Source organism: Eucalyptus grandis, chromosome 7 (assembly GCF_016545825.1).
Source record: "Eucalyptus grandis isolate ANBG69807.140 chromosome 7, ASM1654582v1, whole genome shotgun sequence".
NCBI lineage: Eukaryota > Viridiplantae > Streptophyta > Magnoliopsida > Myrtales > Myrtaceae > Eucalyptus > Eucalyptus grandis.
In genome coordinates this window covers 2,398,909-2,422,823 of record NC_052618.1, presented here as the reverse complement: position 1 = coordinate 2,422,823, position 23,915 = coordinate 2,398,909, and the positions used below count along the sequence as shown (strand labels likewise).

Genomic DNA, 23,915 nt, shown 5'->3' with positions numbered 1-23,915 from the left:
TTCGACGGCCGTATCAATTGTTGGCTTGGATCCTTCTAACATTCCAAATCCACAACATCACACCCACACCCGAATAACTATATCATGCATCGACAGAGGACGAAATATGTTTCGATGGCCCGGCCAGAGATGCATCAATCCAAAGAGATGAACACATGAAGAAGGCAATATTATACTGATTCTGCAAGAGAACGATGATGAATGGACACCATTTAGACAACGATTCCTTTTTCGAAACGCTTCGTGCATTAAAATGCCGCTCCAAATCTGTTCTCTTATTATCTATATCGGTAAGGATTAAGATTGCTAACTACCAATAAGTAGAGATAATTTAATGTACATGCCCTAATTCCAGTTCTAAGATAGAAAAACAGCTACAACTACACGACACAAAAGCTTCTCCGTTCACCATCTCAGAAGGGATTTAATTCTCTGAGGTCTCTTGAGATTGGAAGCAACACTGTAACCAGGAGGACACTTTGAATGGAAAAAGGGCAAAAAATAAGGAAAATCAAATTAGTGACCTGTTATGTTTGCTCTTCCTAGAATCCAAATGGTGATTTTCTCTGGCCTCCTCCTTCTCCGTACTGTTTGTTCCACTTTCTGAGCTCGTTCATGCTCGCAGCATCGTAAGCAACTGATGGAGCCACCTGCATATCCAGCAAGATTTCGACTTTTTTAAACCAGAACAAAGAAAAGGCTCTCTGCAGGAAATGAAAAAAGGCCTGCAAATATTACACTCGCGTGTTTTGATTACCAAATGTAACTAAAAATGGAAAAGGGCAAATCAGGAAAATCAAATTAGTGACCTGTTATGTTGCTCTTCCTAGAATCCAAATGGTGATTTTCTCCGGCTTCCTCCTTCTCCGTACTGTTCGTTCCACTTTCTGAGCTCATTCATGCTTGCAGCATCATAAGCAACCGATGGAGCCACCTGCAAATCCAGCAAGATTTCGACTATTTTAAACCAGAACAAAGAAAAGGCTCATTCTGCAGGAAATGAAAAAAAGGCATGCAAGTATTACACTTGCGTGTTTTGATTACTCAGTGTAACTAAAAATGGGATGGGAAATAGCAAGATTAAATAAGCTACCTTGCTTTTTGACTGTAGGAAATCATCCACATTAAGTGGCCTTGGTGTTGGGGATGAATTTTTGCTTCCCTGGTGAAAAATATGTGACGTTAAATAGAGCAGCAGAGACGAATGCAAATTACAGAAGTGCTAAAGCAATGGAGCATGCAATTGGATGATAAATTTTCAGGTGCTCCAACAAGAGAAATGACAAGTAGACACATTATCCATATACAAATATTGGCCTCACCGTTCTCTCCGTTACTAAATGGACACTGATACAGGTAAATTATTAATAACTATGTGGTTCTGCAGCTCGCCAGCAAGTGCGTGTGAGAGAGAAAGAAAAGAGATATACTTGCAAGAATGAGAAACTTAGAGCATCTGCACACAACCTCAGCCATCAGGCAGAGTTCAAGGTTGCAAAAACAGGATGCATCGATTTAAAGTGTTGCAAAAACAACATAATGCACATCATCCAAAGGTAGAGAAGGTAGGTTGTAAACAACAGACCAGTATTACCTTCTTTTCTTCCTCTAGAAGTTCTTGACAGGCCTATAGGCAGCAGCAATACAAAGGTTCTGCAAAGTAGATGTATTAGATGCGGAAGAGATATGACAACCTATTAGAAAGAGAGAACAGAACTTTACCTTTAAATCACTCCCAGAGTATCCCTCAGTCATGCTTGCGAGTTTGTCGACCTCAAAACCAGGCTCTAGATTCTCTTGCCCAAGAATTATGTTCAAAATTTTCTTACGGTTTTCAGCATCAGGTAGATCTACATATAATCTGAGAGAAACCAACATAAACTTATCAGACATGTCCTTTTGACTTTCTCCACTGCATTAACTGAGTTTATCAAGCACCAAATACTTGGACATTATCAGCTGTGAAAAGATTGGAGCATGAACTGGCATTGTGTCATAATCACTCTGGCATTATTCATGAAATAGGCACCTCTCACATGTCGCAAAGACAAAAATTCATAATTTACCAATGAAAAGAATATGATAAGATGTGGCAAAAAGAGTTGCACACAGATTCTGCTTATGCTGGAAGGAGACTTGAAATGAGAAATCGTAAACCATGTGTAACTCAGAAGTGAAAAGGAGAAATTAATTGGACTTGCAAACAACCAAGCTGTCGAGTAAATGGTCCACAACTATTTTGTAAGTAAAGTCTACCTTCTTGGTAAACGCCGTATAACAGCATCGTCAAGGTCAAATGGCCGATTTGTTGCCCCAAGGATGAGTATTCTTTCGCTGTCTTTAGACCTCAATCCATCCCAAGCTGCCATGAATTCATTTCTCATTCTTCTAGTAGCTTCATGTTCATAAGCACCACCACGAGCACCAAGTAAACTGTCCACCTACATGACAGAATAACACATTCAATTGAAGAAAGACCACTACAGATTTGAAATCGATATATCACCAGAAGCAGAAGAAGAAACAGCTTCATAACATGGTCACAATTGTGCCACAAACACTAAGCCTTTTTTCCATGAAGTGAGGATTGCTACGCAGATCATTTTTATATTGTTACATTCTATCTAGTCCCATCCTCAATAACAACCATATTCGTAATGTCCTTCCTTAGGCTAAACATCCTACTGCCCTCTCATTATATCTTCTGAAGCGATATTATATCTTACAGGATTTAAAAATCAGGATTAGCTAACCATACACCACATATGAAAAGGTGCAAGTTGCAAACAACACTGAAAATAGTAACTTAAAGATTCTTCCACCAAGAAAACTTTACTCAGTTGACTGGAATATCAAATCCTCAATTGTAAATTGCATATCAAAATCGAAATTGACTTATGTAGAAATATCATAAGACCACAACAATAATGTTCTAAAAGTAAACTAGTAGAAACTTCGTTTCTTGTACTTTTGCAATTATAGATCAAACTCCACATGAATCTATACATAGGTTGCTAATTGAATCCCATATTACATTCATCACTTTGTATAAAAACCAAAGGCGGAGCTTCAGAGAGTGATATCATCATTCCATGTGCCTAATGCAAAGTTACAGATGAGAGCAAATGGAGACAACTTTGTTGACCCTCAGAGAGAGATATCACCACAGTTTTCGCTTGACCTCAAAAGGATACAAGGAACTGTTCAGAATTTAACCTTAGAAATTCATTTAGTTTCATTATGCAAAAACAGATCCCACTAATAGACTATATCATAGTTCACAATACGGTTCAGAGATTTAATAAACACCTACTAAACTAAGAAAGCTTACTTCTAAAACTTCCAATGGACAGTAATTTGAATGGTTTCAATTTCTTGTAGAAACCTTAGAGTTCATTAGTAGTCACTAGCATGTAAGATTATCTACGATTAACAAATAGTTCCATGTGACAGGACAATAATCCTATGCTATGAAACTATGATTAGCATGAAAGGGATAAACACTAGAGAAAGTTTTAATTTAGCAAGGACAACTTCTGTATTACTATCACAAGACACTCACCTCATCAACAAATATAACAACAGGTGCAAGCCTGCTAGCAAATGAAAAAGAGCCTTTGTTAGCTTCTCAGCATCTCCGAACCACTGTAAGAACAAAAGGTCAATTAACCAAAAGGAAATCACCGACCACAAGACACTACAAGTGGAGGAGGAGATCTAAAAGCACGGGAATTATAATTGCAGGATCATGAATTATCAAATCCTACTAAGATTGAGAAAAAGTGAGGTAGGAGGAGGAGAGAGACAATAAGGAAAGAAGAGGAAAGGCAGAAGACATTTTCCTCATCTGCGCAGGGAGCAGTAATAGAAACAGTCAGAGAAGAAAATGGATGAGGCAACACCATAAACATCAACTGGCAATTAGAATTGACATGCAAATCATGTGAGATAGGACAATTGTCTGAACACTATTAAAAACTATTAGAGAGGAAAATAATGAGGCAACACCATAAACCTCAACTGGCAATTAGAATCTCTAAAGATATGAGAATCATGCAAAGTACAATACTGCTCAATGTTTCACTCTCAACTGTCAGTGAAATGAACAATGTAATAGACTAACAGGAAACGTCCAGTCACAAATGTTTAAAAAAAAAAGAGAATAACTGATCAGCCTGAACAAAAATTTTATCAATACTTATAGCTTTCACACCTTTGATGTCATTGTTGAACCTGTTATACTTATAAAATTTGCCCCAGCTTCTGTTGCCAATGCCTTGGCAAGAAGTGTCTTCCCAGTTCCAGGAGGCCCAAAAAGTAAAATTCCTTTGCAGGGCTGACAAAAATCACAGTCATTTGCCAAAACACCCAGAAAGAAAAAGACGCAAAAAAACATCAAAGTTGTCGACAATACGACAGCAACAGTACATGCTTACCCTCAACAGATTTCCACGAGAGAAAAGCTCTGGCCTCCTCATGGGAAGAATGACAAGTTCATTTAGTGCATCTTTCACATCTTCGAGAGCACCTACGTCATCAAACCTAACACCAACTTCACCAGGAGGCACCACTGCCGAAACAAAGTTTCGCTCATAGTCATCCCTCGCAAGGTTCTGCAATAGCAACTGATAGAAGTCAGAAAGGACATATCCAACCAAAAAGTTTTGAGGACTACTGGGCAGAAATAACAAATAACAAAACTTTCTTGCATATTCATAAGAAAACAGATATAAGAGAGTACGTGCCTTAAAATTTAGAGATGTTTCCTGAGATACTGCCTCCTGCTCTTTCAATCTGACAATTGCAACTTCAAGGCTACAAGAAAAGATAGGCATGTCAATCAACCAGAAGACAAGGGACTTTTGACTTTTAGCATGATAACATGTCAAATACCTTTCACGTGGCAGGATAAGTCTGTTTCCTTTAATGGTAGGATGCACACAAGATGATAAATAATGATTTTTAGCCCAGCCAACAACTTTCTCAGCTTCTGCATGGTAAACAGATGAGACAGTTAATTACTAAATAATGAACTGAAGACAGGAAAATCAAGTCATGATGAGGTTGTTAGAGGAAGTGATTCTACTTCTAGGCTTTGTCAGACAATCTGAAGTCCTAATTAGAAAAGGATTAGAATTAAAAGATCAAAGATGTCCTTTAAAATATTGCTCGAATGAAATAAACCAAGAACTTGGTAGTGAGGTCCTTGTATCATGTGATAATTGTAGGAGGAGGAATCTCAAAGACCGTTACTTGGCTTTGAAAAAAGAATGCAATTGATATTAAATTTCCTATTTCTCATCTAGCAAGAAGATCCCAAAAACCAGATGAAGCATTCCCATAGATGTAGATGATGTGAGAGCACCCCAGTTTCAAATTCAAATCACAGGGCCAGAGAAAAGACTCACAAATTCAGTTTCCTGGATAACAATTACTGCCAAATGCATTCCACATAATTAAGGCAGCTGGAAAAATTTTACAGGAGAGAGTTCGGTGGAATAGCGATGATTGCACCATCTTATCACCAATTGGAGTGTATGTTTTGCGATAGCACATAACAACAATGAATAATCACACGAAATTCCACAGCTGATGAATCATATCACACACTGTTTTATGGATGGGCAAGCATCCATATGATATTTAGAACTCTGCACCCTAACAGGCTTGAGATTTCAGTTTTGGTTCCAATGCAGTGTGGATCCTCTTCAGTCAAGACCACAATGAGGTATTTCCTTGCATATCCCTATAGCAGGCCAGATACCCGGCCAGGATGGCCTGCTTTTGGCCAGATTAAAGAGCAAATATGGTTTGATGTGTACAAACATCCAACCTCAACAACAAATAGGAGAAGAATTATTCGTGTGCATAAACATGAAAATGAGCCAACAGAACTCAGTGTCCATTAGTGTCATTTAGATCGGTCAAAATGGGTCTTAAACCCATATATGACCCATTTGAAACATAATTGCATCATATATGGGTTGAAGAGCTTATCTTAAATGAGTTTTAAATTTAAAGGCTAAAATAAATGGATCTAAATGGGTTGAGTTTAAAACCCATTTTCAACCCACTAAGCTCGCCCCCACACTCTCTCTCTCTCTCTTCAGCCTTATAAGATAATCTTTTAAAAATTGAAACTATTTTTCAATTTTTCTTACTCTTTTTTCTTTTTTCTCTCCCTTTTTTCTTTCCTTTTTTTCCCTTTCTTCTTCCTCCTCCATCTTCTTTGGCTGGTGGCCGGCCACAGCTATGGCAACGCCAATCAGGCCAGGGACGAGCTCGGGAGGCTAACGGCTTGAGCTCATTGACGTTTGGCACTGGCAAGGCTCAAGCTCGTTGGCCTCAAGTGAGCTCCAGCGCGCTGATTGGGCGAGGCTCAACCCTCACCGATTTGGCAAGGAAGAGACCTCACGATGTCTAGTGAGGCTCGAGCTTCGCTGGATCTAGTAAGGCTTGAGCTCGCTAACTTCTAGTGAGCTTAACCTCGCCAACCTCTAGCAAGCTTAACCTCGCCGAATCTAGCAAAGTGGAGCCTCCCTGAGGCCAACAAGGTTCAGCTTGCCAGAATTGGACAAACTCAAGCTCACCGCCGTCACCGTGACCAACGACCGGCCAACAAGCAAGGAAAAAGAAAAAAATAATTTAAAATTCAATTTAAAAAATAAAAGGAATACACGAAGGAAATTCAAATTAGATTTTTCATACCAAATAGCGGAAAAAAATTTTATTTTCAAATTTCAAGTAAACACCAAAAAAAAAAAAATTATTATCTTTTAGAATATGACTTCCTAAAATATATTTCTAAGAAAAAAAAGAGCCTCAATTTAAAAAAAAAAATATATATATATATATATATATATATATATATAATTGCCCCCTAAATTTATATTGAATGAAAGTGTTTTAGCAATACCCTTTTTTTTTTTTTTTAAATCAAAAGAAACAAGCTTTCCTAGATTTGCAAGTATTTTAGCAATATAATCTTTAGAAAAATCATAAGAATAAATTTCCCTAAATTAGGTTAAATATGAAATTATTTTAGCAATATGAGTCGGGCATGGTTAAAAAATTTACATTACGCATAAATGGGTTATAAATGAGTTAATGGGTCAATTTGGGTCGGACCATTTATGACTAAACCCAAACCCGAACCAACTCGCCCATTTAATAGGTCTACCATCATTCTCTTGAACAATTTTGCTAATATTCATTTTGTGACCCCTCTCTTTTTTCCTTAGTTGAATTGTCAACGCCCAAAATCAATCAAGTATGCACTAAACGAACATCCTCTCAAAATCAGAATGCCCCCTTGTCCTTTAGATCACATCCATGGTTAGAATCAAGCAAACTGCGAAACATTCATCCCAGACCTTTTCAGTTTAAAAAATGTGCACAAGTCCTTGATAAGAACATAAGCTAAGCTGATGATATTGATTCTAGTTGCTTACTCCGTCTTGTCAGTATCACGCCTTCAGTGCTCACGTGTAGGAGGTCCGTACATGAGAGTTCATGTTCTTCAAGAACCTGGAAAGGATTACCTCATAAGAAAAGGATATCTGACCAAAATTTCACCAAGACCTCAACCGGCCATCGAAGTTCCTTCCTACCTCACTTAACTGTTAACCACTCAATGAAACCAACCGTGCAAATGTTGTACCTGATTTAGTTCGTTTATATTGCTCCGCGATATAATTATCTTCCTGTCTTCTTCAACCTGCTTATTGAACGTTCTGAGGATATGTTCCTCCTGCAAAGAGTCCAAAATCACAGGAAGGGGGGGAATAAATTAAAGATTGTTTCCATGCAAAAAGACAGAATCAATGAGCATTACAAGATGTTGCCTTTAAGTCGAAAATGTGTAAATAAAGCAACATCCACAACATTGTTTCCCTGATTTCAAGCCAAAGAAATTAACCATAACCAATGTAGTCAAAAGCTATGCCCTGCCATACACACAAATTCTCATTAAAGTCATTCAAGCAATATCAAAATAGATGCTGCATCTACATTCTCCACAAATGTCAAATTGAAAGTGATTAATTGTCAATAAGTTTAGTAGTCAGAAAAGTATTGAACTATCAATCTGGCCTTGACTTATCTTTCATTCTCTATTTGAGGTTTAAACTTTTAAGGTTTTTATCAGTTATCATTAGCTCTTTAAGTTAGCTTGATTGGATTCTCTAATTAGGTGAATGATATTGGCGAACATTAGGTTATCTCAGAAATCAGGATATCGCATTATATAATTTAATTTTTCTTTGTTTCATTTCCTAAGGTTGATAAGCATAGATGTTTTTATCACGACTGCAGAATCAATAAGGGTCATTTTCTTTTAATGAGTGCCCCAACCATACGTAACAGAGATTTAATTTGCTTTTACAATGCATTCTTTGTCCACCACGTGAGAAACATAGTGCTTTGGAAATGACAAATTTTCTTTATTTATTCATCAACAAAAACCAATTTGAAAAGCATGCCTAGGACTATTATGAGAACGGCATGAAAAGGTTGATAGTAAGTGTTAACAATTGTTTGCTAATCAAATAATCCAGCATATCTTTGCTCAAGCAAGCACCTCGAACTTTGGGCATTAAGGGGTCCAAGAACCGAGCGCTTCTAAGACAAAAATCTGAAACAAGCATAAACCACCAGACAATGCTTCCCTATGCACTTCAATCGATATAGAAATTTATGCAGTGGCTAGACAATAATACTTAGCTGATATTTACTCTATATTAAAGTTTATTTTTCTGTCTTGCTTTGCAGTGCTGGATGGAATAGAAAATCCAACTTCACCATCATCTTATATATGGTTAATAGCCCAGTACCAAAAAAGTGCAGCATAAAAAAGCCACTCGTACATGCATGGACATTCACAAGCCTTATCAAGACTTAAACAATTCTTTGGCACATTAACCACCATCTTGACTAGATTTTTGCACAAGTAAGATGAGCTCAATAATTTTGAGCAGGTTGTCCAAGAGATAAGGTTACTCCAGGAAAAGAAATCCCAAATAGAGTAGAGCTATGGACGCACCATCACACATCCAACTTCAGACACTACCCAGAAGAAGAGAATCCTAACTCTTAAATCTCACGACAAATTTTAAGAAACTACGCAATGGACAAGGCAGATAATGGGAATGTGAAATTGACAACTGGAGAGATGTTAAATAAGGTAGAACCATGGTACAAGCTTTTACCTGGGGAGGATTTACACGAAGGATGTTATTGAAAAGCTTGTATATAGAGTCATCATCAGATCTCGGTTTGCCTGAAGACCCTCCGTGAGACTCTTCAGTGAAAGAGGCTGTGAGCACAACACAAATCTCAGTTAGCTGAATCATATCAATGTAGAAGGAAGCAGTCATCAAAAACAAGCCATCAAGGAACTGGTACTGAACTTAAAATTATGGAGAACTAATAAAATAGTTTAAAGAACATAATATTTTGGAAGGCAGTCACTTTCATTGCTCACTATTCCTATTGCTCAACCAAACGAAAACCACCTTTCACATAGCCGTTCTTAAAACATTCGACATGAGAGCAGTTATCAAATGTACAATAGTTTCAAAAAGACTTGCTCACTTCCCAGAATACAATGTCATCCTTTCTGTGAGATGGTTCTTCCTGGGGTACTTGACATGCAATACTTAAATAGTTTAACGTTTGCTTTAAGCTTCAAGTATGAGATGGCACACAGTGCATGAAATAACACCAAACTCACATGAGAAAACCAATCCATCTGATCATATGCCAAATTGACATGATAGTATCATCATAACGCAGGTAATGTGATAACCTATCAATGCAAGAAGACAGATATCCTGATGTCTGCAAAGGAAAAAAGGGATGTTGCCAGGCCTCGCTTCTAAGCTCATGAACGTCCACAAGTTGGCAAAATGAATGTATAAATTTCTCCGCAAGAACATCAAAATCTACTTGAAGAGAGCCCAGTGACAGTTAGACTCATGGAGAATGCAGATCGTAGCACTCAATAGACTTGCAATAAATCCGCAAAATGAGCACCATAAACAAACACCTCCAGCTAAGAGACGCAACAAGCGAGCCAGTAAAATGAAGTCCCGATAGCAGTACACTTTTCTGTATCAGAGCAAAAACCAAACAATAACACCTATCTTGCTCAAGCATTTAACAACATAAGATAACTTTTATAAATAAAAATCCAACACAATGTTCTTTAATTACTAGTCAAGATTGAAACCAGGCAAAACCAGAGATGAAACATAATTTTCTCAGGCATTATTAGGTTATTAGCACCAAGGCCTGGCTTAGCAAAAATATATTTTGCCGTTTATAACAAACATTGATTCTAAAAGAATATCTGTTAAGGTCAATTCCTAAGGCAAAATCGAAATTGAAAAAAAATAATTCTGGAAAGCGCTTAATATCAGTGTTCTAAGGTGAGAAAACATTACCAGCTTGGCAATGCGACCAATGTTTGGAAGTATCATTGTCTGTCAACACAATTGAAAGACAGAAATTAGTCCAAAGCCAAACACAGAGTCAAAGTAGTATTGGGATCAACAACATTTGGGTTTGAGCACACCAGAAACTTACAAATTTCTCTCTCTCTTTCGAGCCTGTTTCAACTTTGTTCTGACCACATATAAAAACAACAGGGCCTTGTAATTGGTCAAAAATTTCATGCACTTTGTCAACAAACTTTGAGCGGTTGGCCTTGGTAACAGCCCTAGACAACCATTGTGAAGAGTCTGGAAAATACACAACAATAGGCTGCTGGGAACGCAAAACCTAAGGCCATAAAAGAAAAGTTAAATAGAAAGCCCAAAGAAGAAGCACCTCAGTCATTTATAATTACATCAACTTCGAAAAGTGAGGAAACAGAATAAAGCGGAAGGGAAGTTTTTAGCACTCTTAGCAGGAAGGAGGAGGTAAAGCGGAGGAAGCCACAAAAATAACCTGTACTACTTACTCCTTTGTATGAGAAGATGACAAGACTAATCGAGATATAACAATAACTAGTTTTTCACAGAACATCCATTTACTTGCTTCTTCCCGGCAAGTATGCTAAAGGGAATAGGCTTTTACATTTAATCATAGTAATAATTTAGAATAGCAACAACCAGTATTAAAAACGACGATCGCGTGATGGCTCATTGAACAAGATGCATATGAGGACACCCTTAATTTAAAGATAAAAGAACCATTTAGGTGATGAAACAACTCAAAAATGGAGGGTGTTTTACAGTGATTTTGGAGTTAGTACATTGAAACAGTATAGCGGATCCAATTTAAAAAGAACATGTGGAAGTTGCATTAATTGAAAGCCGTTTTATTAAAAGGAAATTGAGAGTTACTTCTTCAATGCTTGTACATTCAAGGGTTTCTTTCCAGCTCAACCATTTTTTTATACAACTTATCAAGAAGTCCATTTTCATCTAGTATTTTACAACATGGCATGTTTAGCCAGACAGAATAATCCCTATAGATATAGGCCTATCACCATTCCTTTGCCATTCTATTTCCAAAGTTTCAAGTTTTTTTTTTCACTTATATCTTTCCTACTACAGAGATAATTTACTTCAGAGATATCTTTCACGTTAGTCCTGATTTACTCATTCTGTCTCATTCATCCCCTAATTTCATTCCTTCACCATAAAATTTATTAAACTAACGAATCTATACTGATAGCATCATGTAGCACTAGCAGAAGAATACTCCATACAATAATTTCCAATATCCACAGAACATGGCCTGAAAGCACAATTGTAGTTGCAACATGGCCGAACAATAAATACAACACCCAAGTTTACAGCTCTAATCTAACATCAACATCATCAAATTATAATTGAACATTAAATAATAACTGGACATGTGGATTATCCTCTTGGTCATAAATCAACAAATTAACATGTGCTTAGTATTCAAAACTTTGAAAAGAAGAAATATGATCTGTTGATTATGATCCCTTATACCTCGTAAAGAGCCTCCATTGCTATGTAACAATCTTCAGCTTGACTGTCCAAGTCAGGCTCAATGTCGTTAACTGTGATTCAAGAAAAATCAATTCGCTTATCTTAACCAAACAGAGTCAATTCAGTTATAAAATAGAAGCTAATTAGAACTTTCACAGCCAAATAATATGCTTAGATATATATTTTGCCACTCCAAACTCCAATAGTGCACCTAATTCCCCATAAAAAGGAAAATTAATGTTTGCAGTTCCCCTTATACACAAAAACAATGGTGCAACTTGGCAAAAGCAAACATGAAAATCAGGAGAAAAGTGAAGCTACAACATGAGAGGAACAGCCGACACATAGTTCCTTTCAATTCAAAAGGTAGTATTCGCCAAATACCTAAACTATTATCATCTTACTGCACTAGCACATCCCCCTATCACAGCCAAGAGACAAAGGGTGAAAATGAACAAAAGCTCAGATAGCAAGCTGCAGCAGATGTGCCACAAACTGCAACCTTTCCATCAGATCTAGATGAATATGCTAACAAAATATTCTTTCTCAAAATCTAAAATTCCAAGGTGATGAAAAGCCACTTCGAAAGGTTATTACATTGATAAGACAGAATTTGGGGTTTATGTTTTGACTATTATATCCCTTTATCTAATAGGCAAAAAATCTAGTTTTTTCCCATAATTTAAAGAATGGCCCCTCATCCGCCTAGTTTTGGCAAAAACTTTCTATCCAGTTACATCAACTATATGTATCAAATTAAATTGTCGCTTGGATCTAGAACATATGCAGCATAAAAATGCACCCAGCCAACTGGAGACATAAGTCAGTGCTCAACCAACATGCAGAGATAGAGGAGAAATTACAGCCGAAAAAAAGGTTGTTTGAAAGGATCAGGCAAAATGAATTAAGACTACCAAACATGGACAATCAAGTGAAAGGTGATCTGAACTTCAACCAATGAAAAAAAGGATGGTGCTGCAAAGATATCAAGATGCTCTGATCACACTCTGGCAGTTTGTAGGGTTAACTTCTTAGATCTAACACGGTTTCATAAAAAAACTTAAGGGAGAAAAATTCTTCTGCAGATGAGGGATGTACCACTTATCCACCAGATCTGTGGAGCAGATTGCTCAGTTGATTTCTCATCTGCCTCATCTCCACTAGCTTTATTTTCATCTGTATCCAAAATAACAGCTACCCTGTCTAAATTCACCTCGTACACCACCCCACGCTGGCCCTTAGATAAAGGCCTGATACATGCCCACAAGAAGTTAAGTCATGCAACAAGATAGGTGCCGGTAATAATGAGGAGCTAGAAAAATCTTGTGCAAGAATAACATACTCTAACAAGCATGTAAGCAACAAAAAAATACAATGAATTCAATAATTCACAAACAACATGCAATTTTTGTCAGGGCCTCTCCAATTTACTCATATAACCAAAACACTTTAAAATTGCAATTCCTCCTTTAACTGGAGACTGCAAAAATTTTGCTACTGACAGACACAAGTCAGGACAAAAATACAAAGTAATAGACTAAAAAAGTGGTAGAAGTCTCATACTTGCATATAGGACATCCATAAAGAGATCATACATTCATGTAAGTACTGCATACTAAAAGACTTAATGAAAAAAGTTGAGCCTGACCCAATAAAACAACAAAATACAAAGCACAATATGAGACTATATAAATAGTCTTCAAGGTAAATAAACTCTTTTACTCACTAAAAGCCACTCAATTGTTGGATAAATTGCATTCACTTTTCACTGTCAAGCAATGTTCACAAAACACATTCTTATCCAGTGTATCTTTTGCTTCATTGCAATGAGACTGAAAGGAGTACATTGCAAGTGAGATTACCTATCTATAAAGGCCTTAGGATCTACTCCAAAGTACTTTGATTGACAAAACCAACCAGCTACACATTATCCTTTATTTTCTTTTCTGTAATTTTAACGCTTAGCTTCCAAAATGATAGAAGAATAAAGCAATTGGCTCTCCATTTTGGGGACTTCTAGAAGGGCTAATCATTTTTTTAGGTCAACAATTTGCATGTAGATACGTGTTCAATTTAGTATCAATTTAGAGAAGGAGAGTACACTTGAAACTTAATTAGGAAAAAATTCCTCACTATAAACTTATACAAATGAGGCACAAAAGCCAAAGGTACAGTGATTTTTATGCTTACTAGCACCACGCTAATTACCTACCAGCCGGGGGCTGACAGCACCCTCCAGCCCCACTGGTTCCACCACTTTAGATCCTAAAAAGCAGAGAACAGAAGCAGTTCCACATGTGTTTCATCATTTTTTCCAGGTTTTATAACCAAAACTTGCAATACTGGATCTATTTTCTTTAACGGAAGCAAGTTATTATCTAAAGCTACAACCTGGGATCAAATTCAGCTTTTCTTCTAGATATTTTCGACACCAGAACATTTCATGGGACTTTTCCATGGTTTTATGGCAAAGATTGATAGAAATGGTGGAGGTTTGAGGGAGACAACTCGCCTTTTTGGAGAGTAAAACAACTTTCACGGCCAACCTCTTTGACCAGTTCCAAAGGTGTTCTGTTTAGTTTAGCTCATCTACTTAATTACAGTGACTCATCTTCCTTACATATTCTCAGGCACTAAATTCAAATTAAACTGTTTATGTATCAGAAAAGGAAAAGGCCGCTTAACTAGAACTTTAAAATGTCAAGCACAAAATTACAAAGTGACTTATACTATTGCAAAATTACTACTATAGGAAAAGAATAAAGCATGGGTTCATTGAATTAATTCTGTAAAAGTATATGTAACTGATTTTGGAAGAACTCTTAAACTCAAGGTTGGATCATTTGCTAACCCACTGCCAGAAACTTGATAAGACATGAATCTACTAATTTCACTAACAAAACTGACGTGGCCATAGCAATTTAACCACAAGGCTGAGAAAGATTCTCAGTTCCTCAGTAGCCACTAAGAATCTCCATATCAGTTTGAAAAGTGGTGAAAATCTAACTACTCTAAATCCACGCAAAGGGTTCTGCTCCATGATGGACCAATTACTGCTTCATAACTATTCTTAGAGACAATCTCACTGCTTATTCTTCTGGTATGAGTGTACTAATTATCATCTGACCCTACAACTTGGGATGCTCATAGTCCAGCTGGTTATCCTTCTTTGGAAAATAGACCTATGCTTTTGCATCTCCTCCTACCGAAGTTACCAACAAAAGCTCAAACTTGTCACCATATGGGAAAATTCCTCTATTTCAAGCCATAAAGTGTTCTTGTAATTTATTTTTTATTTCCTAAAGTAATTTTTTATTTTACCAATAAAAATAGGGAATTTTCTATCAGCACAGCAAGCATTCAATCAAGTGCTATAACATTTCTGCCTCAATTAAATTGATTATCCTGTAGGAAGATGGATATGATCCATCTTCCTAGCGATAGCAATTGAGATGGTACTGTCAACCCGAAGATGGTTTTCAATAACACAAATATAAAGGGACAACAAGGGGTATATAACTCATCATATTAAGGCCTAAAGGACGAATTCCAAATTATATGCCTATGATGAAGTTCAGATACTTCCTCAGAGTCAGACCATTAAGAACCAGGGAGACCAGTGACACTTTTGAAGGTCCATTAGCAATGAAGAAAAGATGAGTGAGGAATTTGTAACCATAAAAAAAGGAAGGTCCATTAGCAATGAAGAAATGATGAGTGAGGAATTTGTAACAATAAAAAAAAAAGGCACTAAATAATACTATGAACAAACCTCCAATGCCTTATATCTCATGGAAAATATCTTATGGAAAAGTTTGGCTCAGGGCAGTACCTGTTTAGCTAACTCTTCAGTGAAAATCCCCACAAGGGGACAAAAAACAAGGCTGAAATTATGTGTCCAGAACATCTAGGATGACCACTTAATGGTTCAATGTGAAATGACAAAAAAATCTAAGAATTTTATTAGAATATCGAATGTATAGCTGGAGAGGGCCACCGCTGTGAAGTGCCTATATCATCAAACCTCAGATCTCTAGAGGAAGAGGAGGAGGAGGAGAGATATGGACAACCGATTGGAGATGACTTGATGGAAGAAGGTAGTGGTCTCTTTTAAATGAAATAAAGCAAAACTAGTGAATCTTAAAGATATTTAGTTTGTGAGGCCTTGAAGAGCCTCATTTGTTTTTCCCCCTCTTGAAATCATGAAATCGGCTTACCAACCTACCTGCCAGGTATTACTGTATAAGCATTTATGGGGCCATCAGAAGTTGGTATCTTCCCCAAAACAATCCTGTGATTCATTATGTGAGGACGAAGTCAAAGCTCAGTAGAAGGTGAAGCAACGCCAAACATATGAACCTCCTAACAAAATGCACTTGCCAATATCTCAAACACCCTGAGATATCACCGGAAAGGGAAAGCACAAGAAAAAAGTCTTTCCCATGACTAGATCATCCCATCAAGAAAAGGATTGCAGGTGCACACTCCACATTCAAATGCATGTGGGAAACAGGGAAAGCCTAAGGGAACAAGATCGAACGTGCTGGCTAAGCATCATAAGAGCACGGATCCTTTCCAAGACTTGTTATATATCAACATTCAATTCATTATCATACATATAATCAATCCATGACCATAACACTCAGGCGAAAGTGGGCTTTTGCAGATGATCAATCCATGATCATAACACTTGCATTTTCACAAAATAAGATTTGAGATTTTCATCCAACACCTTAAACAACAAATACCCGACATGAGAGTTGCGTCACTCTAGAGAGTTGCGTCACTCTAGATTCCAGCTTCAAGGCTATACAGCAGGTCAACAATGCATTGCACATGGGAAAGTCAATGCAGAATGCTACGCAATACAAAACTCCGGTCTCCTTAACAAAGAGCACTACAATGAGTATTAAATTTCCTAAAAAGAATATGAACTAAGCCAGAACCATTGCAGATCTTTCTTATAATGGAAAAATTACAAAAGGAGCTATTAACATAGTTTCTCATCATATGCTAGCCACTATGATCTTTTCATCTCTACAAGTTATCCATAATCAATCTTATAACATCATTATCAACTGAGCAACTTTTCACAGAAAGGTTATAAGATAATGAGCATCAGAAGAAAAAGGCATCCTACTTTATAATAAAGAAGAGAGACACCATTGAACATAATAAAGAGGCAAATAAGCAGGTATACAGCTTTCAGAAAAGGAATAAGTTGTGGCCTTGAAAAAAGGAAGTTAAGCGTTTAGGCAAAGTAACAAATTTTAGTCCAAGATTCAAGCGTGTTAAAGTGAACTAAGAGAGCAGAAATGTGGCACTGATTTCTTTCACACACATGCCTACAGTCAGCCAGAGCAGATCACTAATCGTCATAAAGATGAATGACAATTATATATAGCAATTCACCATAAGCCACATAAGCAAAACTATCACGTTAGGAAATGCTCCTAAACTGACGCTGTAGTAACACACTCCATCTAGAGCCCAAGAAATAGATCTAGCATCAGTATTCGTCACTGCCAAAGTATCCTTTTTTCCTTGAATACTACCAAAATCAACAAAAAACTACACATACAAATTGCCTCTCCAGCTGATCAGATAGATTTTGATCCCTCTCCAGCTCAAATGCAAAACAACCCTTGATGCAGCATCATCCAATTAAGTAAAAATAAACAAGAAAACCTGAATTTTCAGATCACCAATCTAATATCAAAACATAATCAACAAAACATACTGTGGAAACCTATTAAGCTCCTCAAAATTTCTCTCTGCTTTACCACATCAGAAGGCAGCAACAAAATGAAGCCAATATATGCACAAAAAAACAAAGAACAACAATGACCTGTTATCAGCTGAAATCTTTCGAGAAGGTCCAACGTATTTTACTCGATCCCCTAGAAAGAAGAGGCACAGACAGTGAAATCCACAGCATATAAAAATCAAACTAAATGACATTGAAAAAGTTACAGTGAATTTAAGACTATTTCTAACAAAATAAAATTGATACATAAATGCATATGTCACCTCTCTTAAGTTGCTGTTTCAATTGTTCTGAATTTGCAACATCTTCAGGCTTGGTTGATTCAGATGAGCTCTCTGATTCTCCTGAAACCCTCTGAGAAATAAGCAAATCCAGAATCAGGCAAAACCCTCCAAGCTTGTGCAAATAATCATTACATATCCAGTTTTGCCCTCAATCATGGATGTAGCCAACTTTATTTTCCCGCTAAATTACAGATTCCTCCCATGTCAGACAGCAGATATTCTACTCCTTAAACTCCCCTGCCCTTGACTGGCAAGAATTTCAATGATGACTTTATGATCTTTGTCTGACAAAGTTAGGTCAAAATGTAATGTACACCCTGTCTTTCTTTTATGCTTTAACCTCATGCATTTAACGATGACAAAACATATAGGTTGGAAACCAAAGCATTGGACTGGCAGGAAACATCCTCTAGAAGTATTCACAGTGCCACCATTTCAAAAAATTTCATCACCCCAAAAGGAGTGTCTCTAGCTAGGTCCTTCTTCAGGAAAGAAGATTCATTTTCCAAACCAACAATCTAGAAGCAAAAGCCATAGAGATGTGACCGGTTATTTTGTCTCAAAAAGTCATCAATGCTTGTTTGCTCACAATGATACTCTGACAAATTCAAAATCAGGACATTCATTGTCAAAAAAAGCAAGAATTTGACTACTAGCACTAATTCGACAAATAAAAAAATAAAAAAATAAAAAGCTGCCAACACCAATATTTCCTTTGCCATCGCATAACATGAGGCAGCTAATGTCAAAACAAAAGGTAACAAATAACAAGTAGAAGAATCTTAATTGGAGTGGAACGAAAAAGAAAACAATTATTACTTTATACACATGGACTGGAGGAGTAAAATTAGCATCCTTAGAACCTAATGCAAGAAGTTCATAAACATGAATACATCCAACACAGCTTAACCATGCTGCTTTTGTAGGTTATGTAGGTGGAGCTGCCATTACAGACTGCACAGTCACATCAAGCAACATCAAGGGGTTTGGTGCACTGAATGTTTCCATTGCATAAATGAATTCATACTCACAGTGGATAATCAACTAGTTTGCAACTCAAAGTATTGTGCATGGTCTAGTTGACCATTTACTTGCACTTCATCTATAAGATTCTCCACTAAATTGAGGAGCCAACTCTTCTGAACATTTCATTTTGAGACCTAGTTTTTGGCAAGAGTCACTGAAGTAATAAGGGCATCCATTTACGTTGAAGAAAAGAGTTCTTTCACTTTAATAAATCAAAACTTTTAATCAAAAATATCACTTGGATTACTTTGAACCAACTGGACATACTTCCACTCAGTGGCAATATGAAGTAAAAGATAGATTGCATCTACATTAACAGAAGGTTCAAAGTCACCTATGGATTCTCCTTTAGGTTTTCTTTCTATTTTCCCAAACAGTGTTACGTATAAATCATCCTTAGCATGAAACCCACATGCAGCCTACAGTTATTTGCCCAATAATCGACGTCCTTGACCTTCCAAAGGTTTTCTTGCACAAAACTATACATCTATAGATTTTCAAAGCAGACAGTATCTCACAGCTTGCCAGGGATTCAAGGAGCCAAAACACTATTTTAGCACATCCTATATGTTGACTTCAGCTCAATCTTGACTTGAAAAACTTAAAAGATGAGGTAATTTCACTTTATACTTCAGCTGCGCGTGAAGTAATCTCTTCTATGATAAATGCGCACCATCAACTACAAAGTCCACAGTTATGTTTTATCCCAGGCATTGCCAAAATACAATACTAAAGTCCAATTCCCATGAGAGGATGGACCTATCTGATGCGGCATTCACCGACGGGGAATAAAGTATCTTAACCAGCATTCATCAATTCTGAGATCAGAGCCAGGACAAGCTCTTGCGAAATAATTTCTATCTACGATGATAGGAAAATAAAATAAGTTAAATGTGACAACCAGTGGTCAACCTATTGACTCACTATAAGTGACCAAAACCAGAGACTTCTGACACGGGGAAATCGAGAGGTCAAGGTAACTATAAATGAAATGGGTATATCTTGCAAATACATCCATGCAACCAATGGATTTTCATTGGAGGGGCAATTTGGTAATTTCGCAACCTTAAACTTTATGTGGATTACCCACGTGATGACTACTGTCATAGTATCCTGAATATGCTCGCACGTTAGATTACATAAAATTCAGTATTTCACATAAAAATATGCTTTTTATGACCATGCTTATCCACAGACATTACCGTTGCAAACTCTTCAAGGTTGAACGGGACAAGTTTCTTAAGGGCTGCTTCTGCAGTTGCCTGCACATCCACTTCATCGTCACTACAATCAGATTTTGCTTCAGCGCTGCTGTTCCATTCTTCATTACTTCCTTCATTCTCATCCTCAATCTCTGACCCAGAAGCACAATCCTCTGCAGATTCGGCATGGTCATCATCTGATTCTGATGAGCAATCCTCACCAAAGTCCTGCATTGAGGTCATGCAATACGCACATTATCACTTAACAGAAAGTAAGACATTTCAAGCTTTTGAGGACAGTCCGATCTTACATATGGAGCAAGTACGCTGCTGTCAAGCACCAGCAAAGGAACTTGTAGATCCTGAGCAAGTGCTCTAACTAGCCTCTCTCTAAAAAGTTCAGTCCCTACATTAGTCAGGGTATCAGTTACTTCTTCCCTTTCCTAGAGAAATCTATTCGCAGAAATTATTGCCTCATAAATAACAACAGAAAAATGAATCTCAAAAGTCCACCTGGAACACTTTGAAGCAGTATTCTCCCACTGGAAGAATTTAAACGAGCACCGTAAGTTGAATTGACCTTCTTATGTTTCATATGAGATGCCGCACATTCTACCAAAGTATTTTTGGTGTGTTCACTGAGTAACAGAAGATGCAAAATATAGATTTTAGTAACAGCAAGATCAGTTCATCTGAGAGAAGATCTATAGATTAGTACCTGTATTATCAATAAAATAGAGAAATTATTTAGTGAATATACAAAGAGTAGTAATTACTTAATGTAATAAGGAAATGTCTCCCAGGAGACACTTATTTTCTCCCAAGGAACAATCCTTCGCAAAAAGTCGTTCTTGAATTTTTCACGCCTACTAAGGAAAGGTGGGTCTTTCTTTTTACTTTCAATTGCTAGTTTCTCATTGTGAAGCCATTCCTTTTGGTCCTGTTCGCCCAGTATTGCATGGGCATCGCGCCCAGTGACAACTGCAATGGCCGCTTCTCTGTCCCGCATGGATTTTCCTCTGTCAATGCTAGACCCATCTTTAGCGGATTCTTGTTTATCCTCACTTGCATTTCTTCCATCACCTTTAGAACTGTACGCACGTAACCGACCAGTGTTCAGACTAGAATTATGCCATGGATACAAGCCTTTAACATAAGTCCCTGCTCCAGCACCACGAGATGGAGGCAATTCTGGCAGGTATCTTCTGATTGAACTGGAATGCAGATGGTGGATTTCTGAGACTGCTATGCACCTTAAAGGCCGAGAAGGAGCACGCTCTTGAAAGTGAGACCTAAGTGATTTGTATGACTGAACCATAACACTCCATCTTTGCTTTTTGCACTTCAATCCACTTGCATACATGGCAACCAATCTTCAATTTCTTCCAACTGCAAATTCTCCCCGTTTAAGTTAACCATTAAATTTTCAGTCATATGCAGAGACATCCCAAACAATAACATAAGCTCCACTCACATAAGAAGCAATGAAAAATTGAAACTAAGAGGGAAAAAGGAAGAAAGCAAAAAGTGAAAACAATAAGAACTCATATAACTGGATCTTGCTTTAGTTTCAAATAATCTACAGCAGAAAGATTTTGTTCAATAATGGCTAGAATTTAGCAGGTCTTTCATACACAATGCTTAGTTGTCGTGAACCTAGCCTATCAACCTATATCGTTCAACTGATAATAGCAGAGCCAGTGAGAATGAACTTGAGGAACAATACATCTTTTACACCTCTTTCACGTGACAAACTTTGAAGTAAATTTTTTGCAGAGTCCCAAGTTATTGGAGTTGGTTCTACCACAGAAGAAATAATGAGATTGCCCCGACCAAAATGGATTCTACCGTCCATCACCCGAAAATAAGCGATAATCTCTATCGCATTCAAAGGAAAAGGGGGAAATTTCACTGCCCCGCATATCGTGAAAGGTCGAAACTCATGACTATTTTCGCGCAAAAGCTTGAAGCTTTAATCAATACATCAATCTATACAAGGCTTACACAACCCAAACACTTCTCGAAGTGTCGAAAGGAATCCCATTCTTCCTCTCCCGTGAAAAGTATCATCTCAGACACTCCGCCGAAAAGCAGCACCCAACATTTATTCCCCTACTTCCCCACATTCCACCACCAAATAGCGCAACCAGAGTTGAATATCCCAATCTTCCCATCACGAAAACAAGCGAAAAAAGGAGGTAATTGTGTCCCTCGCATTCCCAAACGCACCAGCAAGCAACCCACAACAACGCACGCCAATGCAAGAGAGGATGAACAAGGACCCAACAAAGAGAAAAGAGCAACAAAACGTACCTAGGGGTGTGTTCAAGAACCTAGGAGCGGTGCATGGCCGTTTCAGAGACGAGCCGCGGCGAGAGGCGCGAGAAATTCCGCCGCTTGAATCGATGGGCAGCTCCGGAAAAGACGAAACTTTCGAGGGTAAGAGGCGAAGGGGGTGAAAGAAGAGCGGTAAAAGGGGAAGAAGAAACGGGAGAAGCCGCGAGAAGAGCGTTCGAAGAGAGAGAGAGAGATAAGATCTGGTCTGGGTCGCTGCTCTCTTTCTTTTCTTTCTCCTGTTTTTTTTCCCTCGTGGCTTTTCCTTATTCTCGGGCTGAATTGGTTTCCAACGTCTCGAGTTCGTGCGATCTGTACCGAAGCTGAAGAAGCTCTCGCCCGTGGATGGCGCCGGAGCTAGGGAAAGGAGTGTTTTACTGGCGTACCATCTTCCTGCGAAGAATATATATACATCGGCCGAACGTCGGAAGTGCTTCCGAGGATAACGTCGGTTCCGGTCGGGCTCTGAGATACGAGGAGCGGGTGGTGTAATTGGGCCGGTTCGCCCGTCTTGGCCCAACAACTTCGGCCCATTTTCGATTTGCTTTTCCCGTGGTTTTACGGTTTCGGCCCTTCTACGGTCCCCCAGGGGTTGGATATTTGCTTGAACCGGCACCCTCTCTGCAGAAAACGCTAATTATTTACTTAACGCAAAATCAAATATTGATTTTATTCTTTCTCTCTCCTATCAAATCTAATCGGCAAGGTGTTAACTTTGGTGGGAATCTGTTCTGTTGATCGCGGTCTTAGATTCATTATCCATATATTGTCAAAAGCTTTCAGAGCAAGTCAATGTGAAAAAGCATGCCATTGAAATTCACCGAATTCTCCCATGAGGTGGACTACACAAAAAACTAGCTATCTGCTATGCAAGGTAATTGTCAATTGAAGGTTAACTTGCATTAAACAAATATCTTTCCTTTTACAATACCACTCTAATTTACTTATTTTTCAATTTTATATAAGTCTACAAATGTATAGATATATATAATAATGCATTTAGAACTCTAAACCATTTGAAAGCATAATGAATAAATTTTCTTAGAGTGTGATATGTGGGATTTTTGTATGCCGTATACATATTGTATGTAATTTTTCACTTGAGGATTTAAATGACACGGTTCGGTTTTTATTGTTAATTCGAAGACATTTCCTTATTCAATTTCCATATATATTTGATATATTAACATGGATATTCAACAGTTGTTCTTTTGTCAGTTTGATTGAACTCTTTGAAATGCTAAAAATTTCACTTGATGCGCTTTTCTATCCTTAGCATTTGTAAATTACCTTCCAATTTCCCTTTTCAATTCGGGCGAGTAAGTGACTAACGAGACAC

General features: G+C 37.6%; 1 protein-coding gene across 1 annotated transcript; it reads right to left on the bottom strand.

Annotated features, from left to right (window-relative positions):
• Window positions 1–211: 211 nt before the first annotated feature.
• LOC104454000 lies at window positions 212–22,967 on the bottom strand. The gene is given in 29 exon segments (XM_010068680.3): window positions 212–650; window positions 810–934; window positions 1,094–1,162; window positions 1,595–1,623; window positions 1,626–1,653; window positions 1,723–1,861; window positions 2,257–2,441; window positions 3,563–3,612; window positions 3,615–3,645; window positions 4,214–4,336; window positions 4,437–4,613; window positions 4,746–4,815; window positions 4,894–4,990; window positions 7,452–7,527; window positions 7,661–7,750; window positions 9,207–9,283; window positions 9,286–9,313; window positions 10,443–10,481; window positions 10,585–10,779; window positions 11,964–12,034; window positions 13,062–13,213; window positions 16,189–16,254; window positions 17,812–17,863; window positions 17,994–18,084; window positions 20,243–20,470; window positions 20,554–20,648; window positions 20,756–20,880; window positions 21,019–21,631; window positions 22,556–22,967. Coding segments are annotated over 27 exon segments (3,078 nt in total). The 5' UTR covers window positions 21,606–21,631; window positions 22,556–22,967; the 3' UTR covers window positions 212–650; window positions 810–826.
• Between the last annotated feature and the right edge of the window lie 948 nt (window positions 22,968–23,915).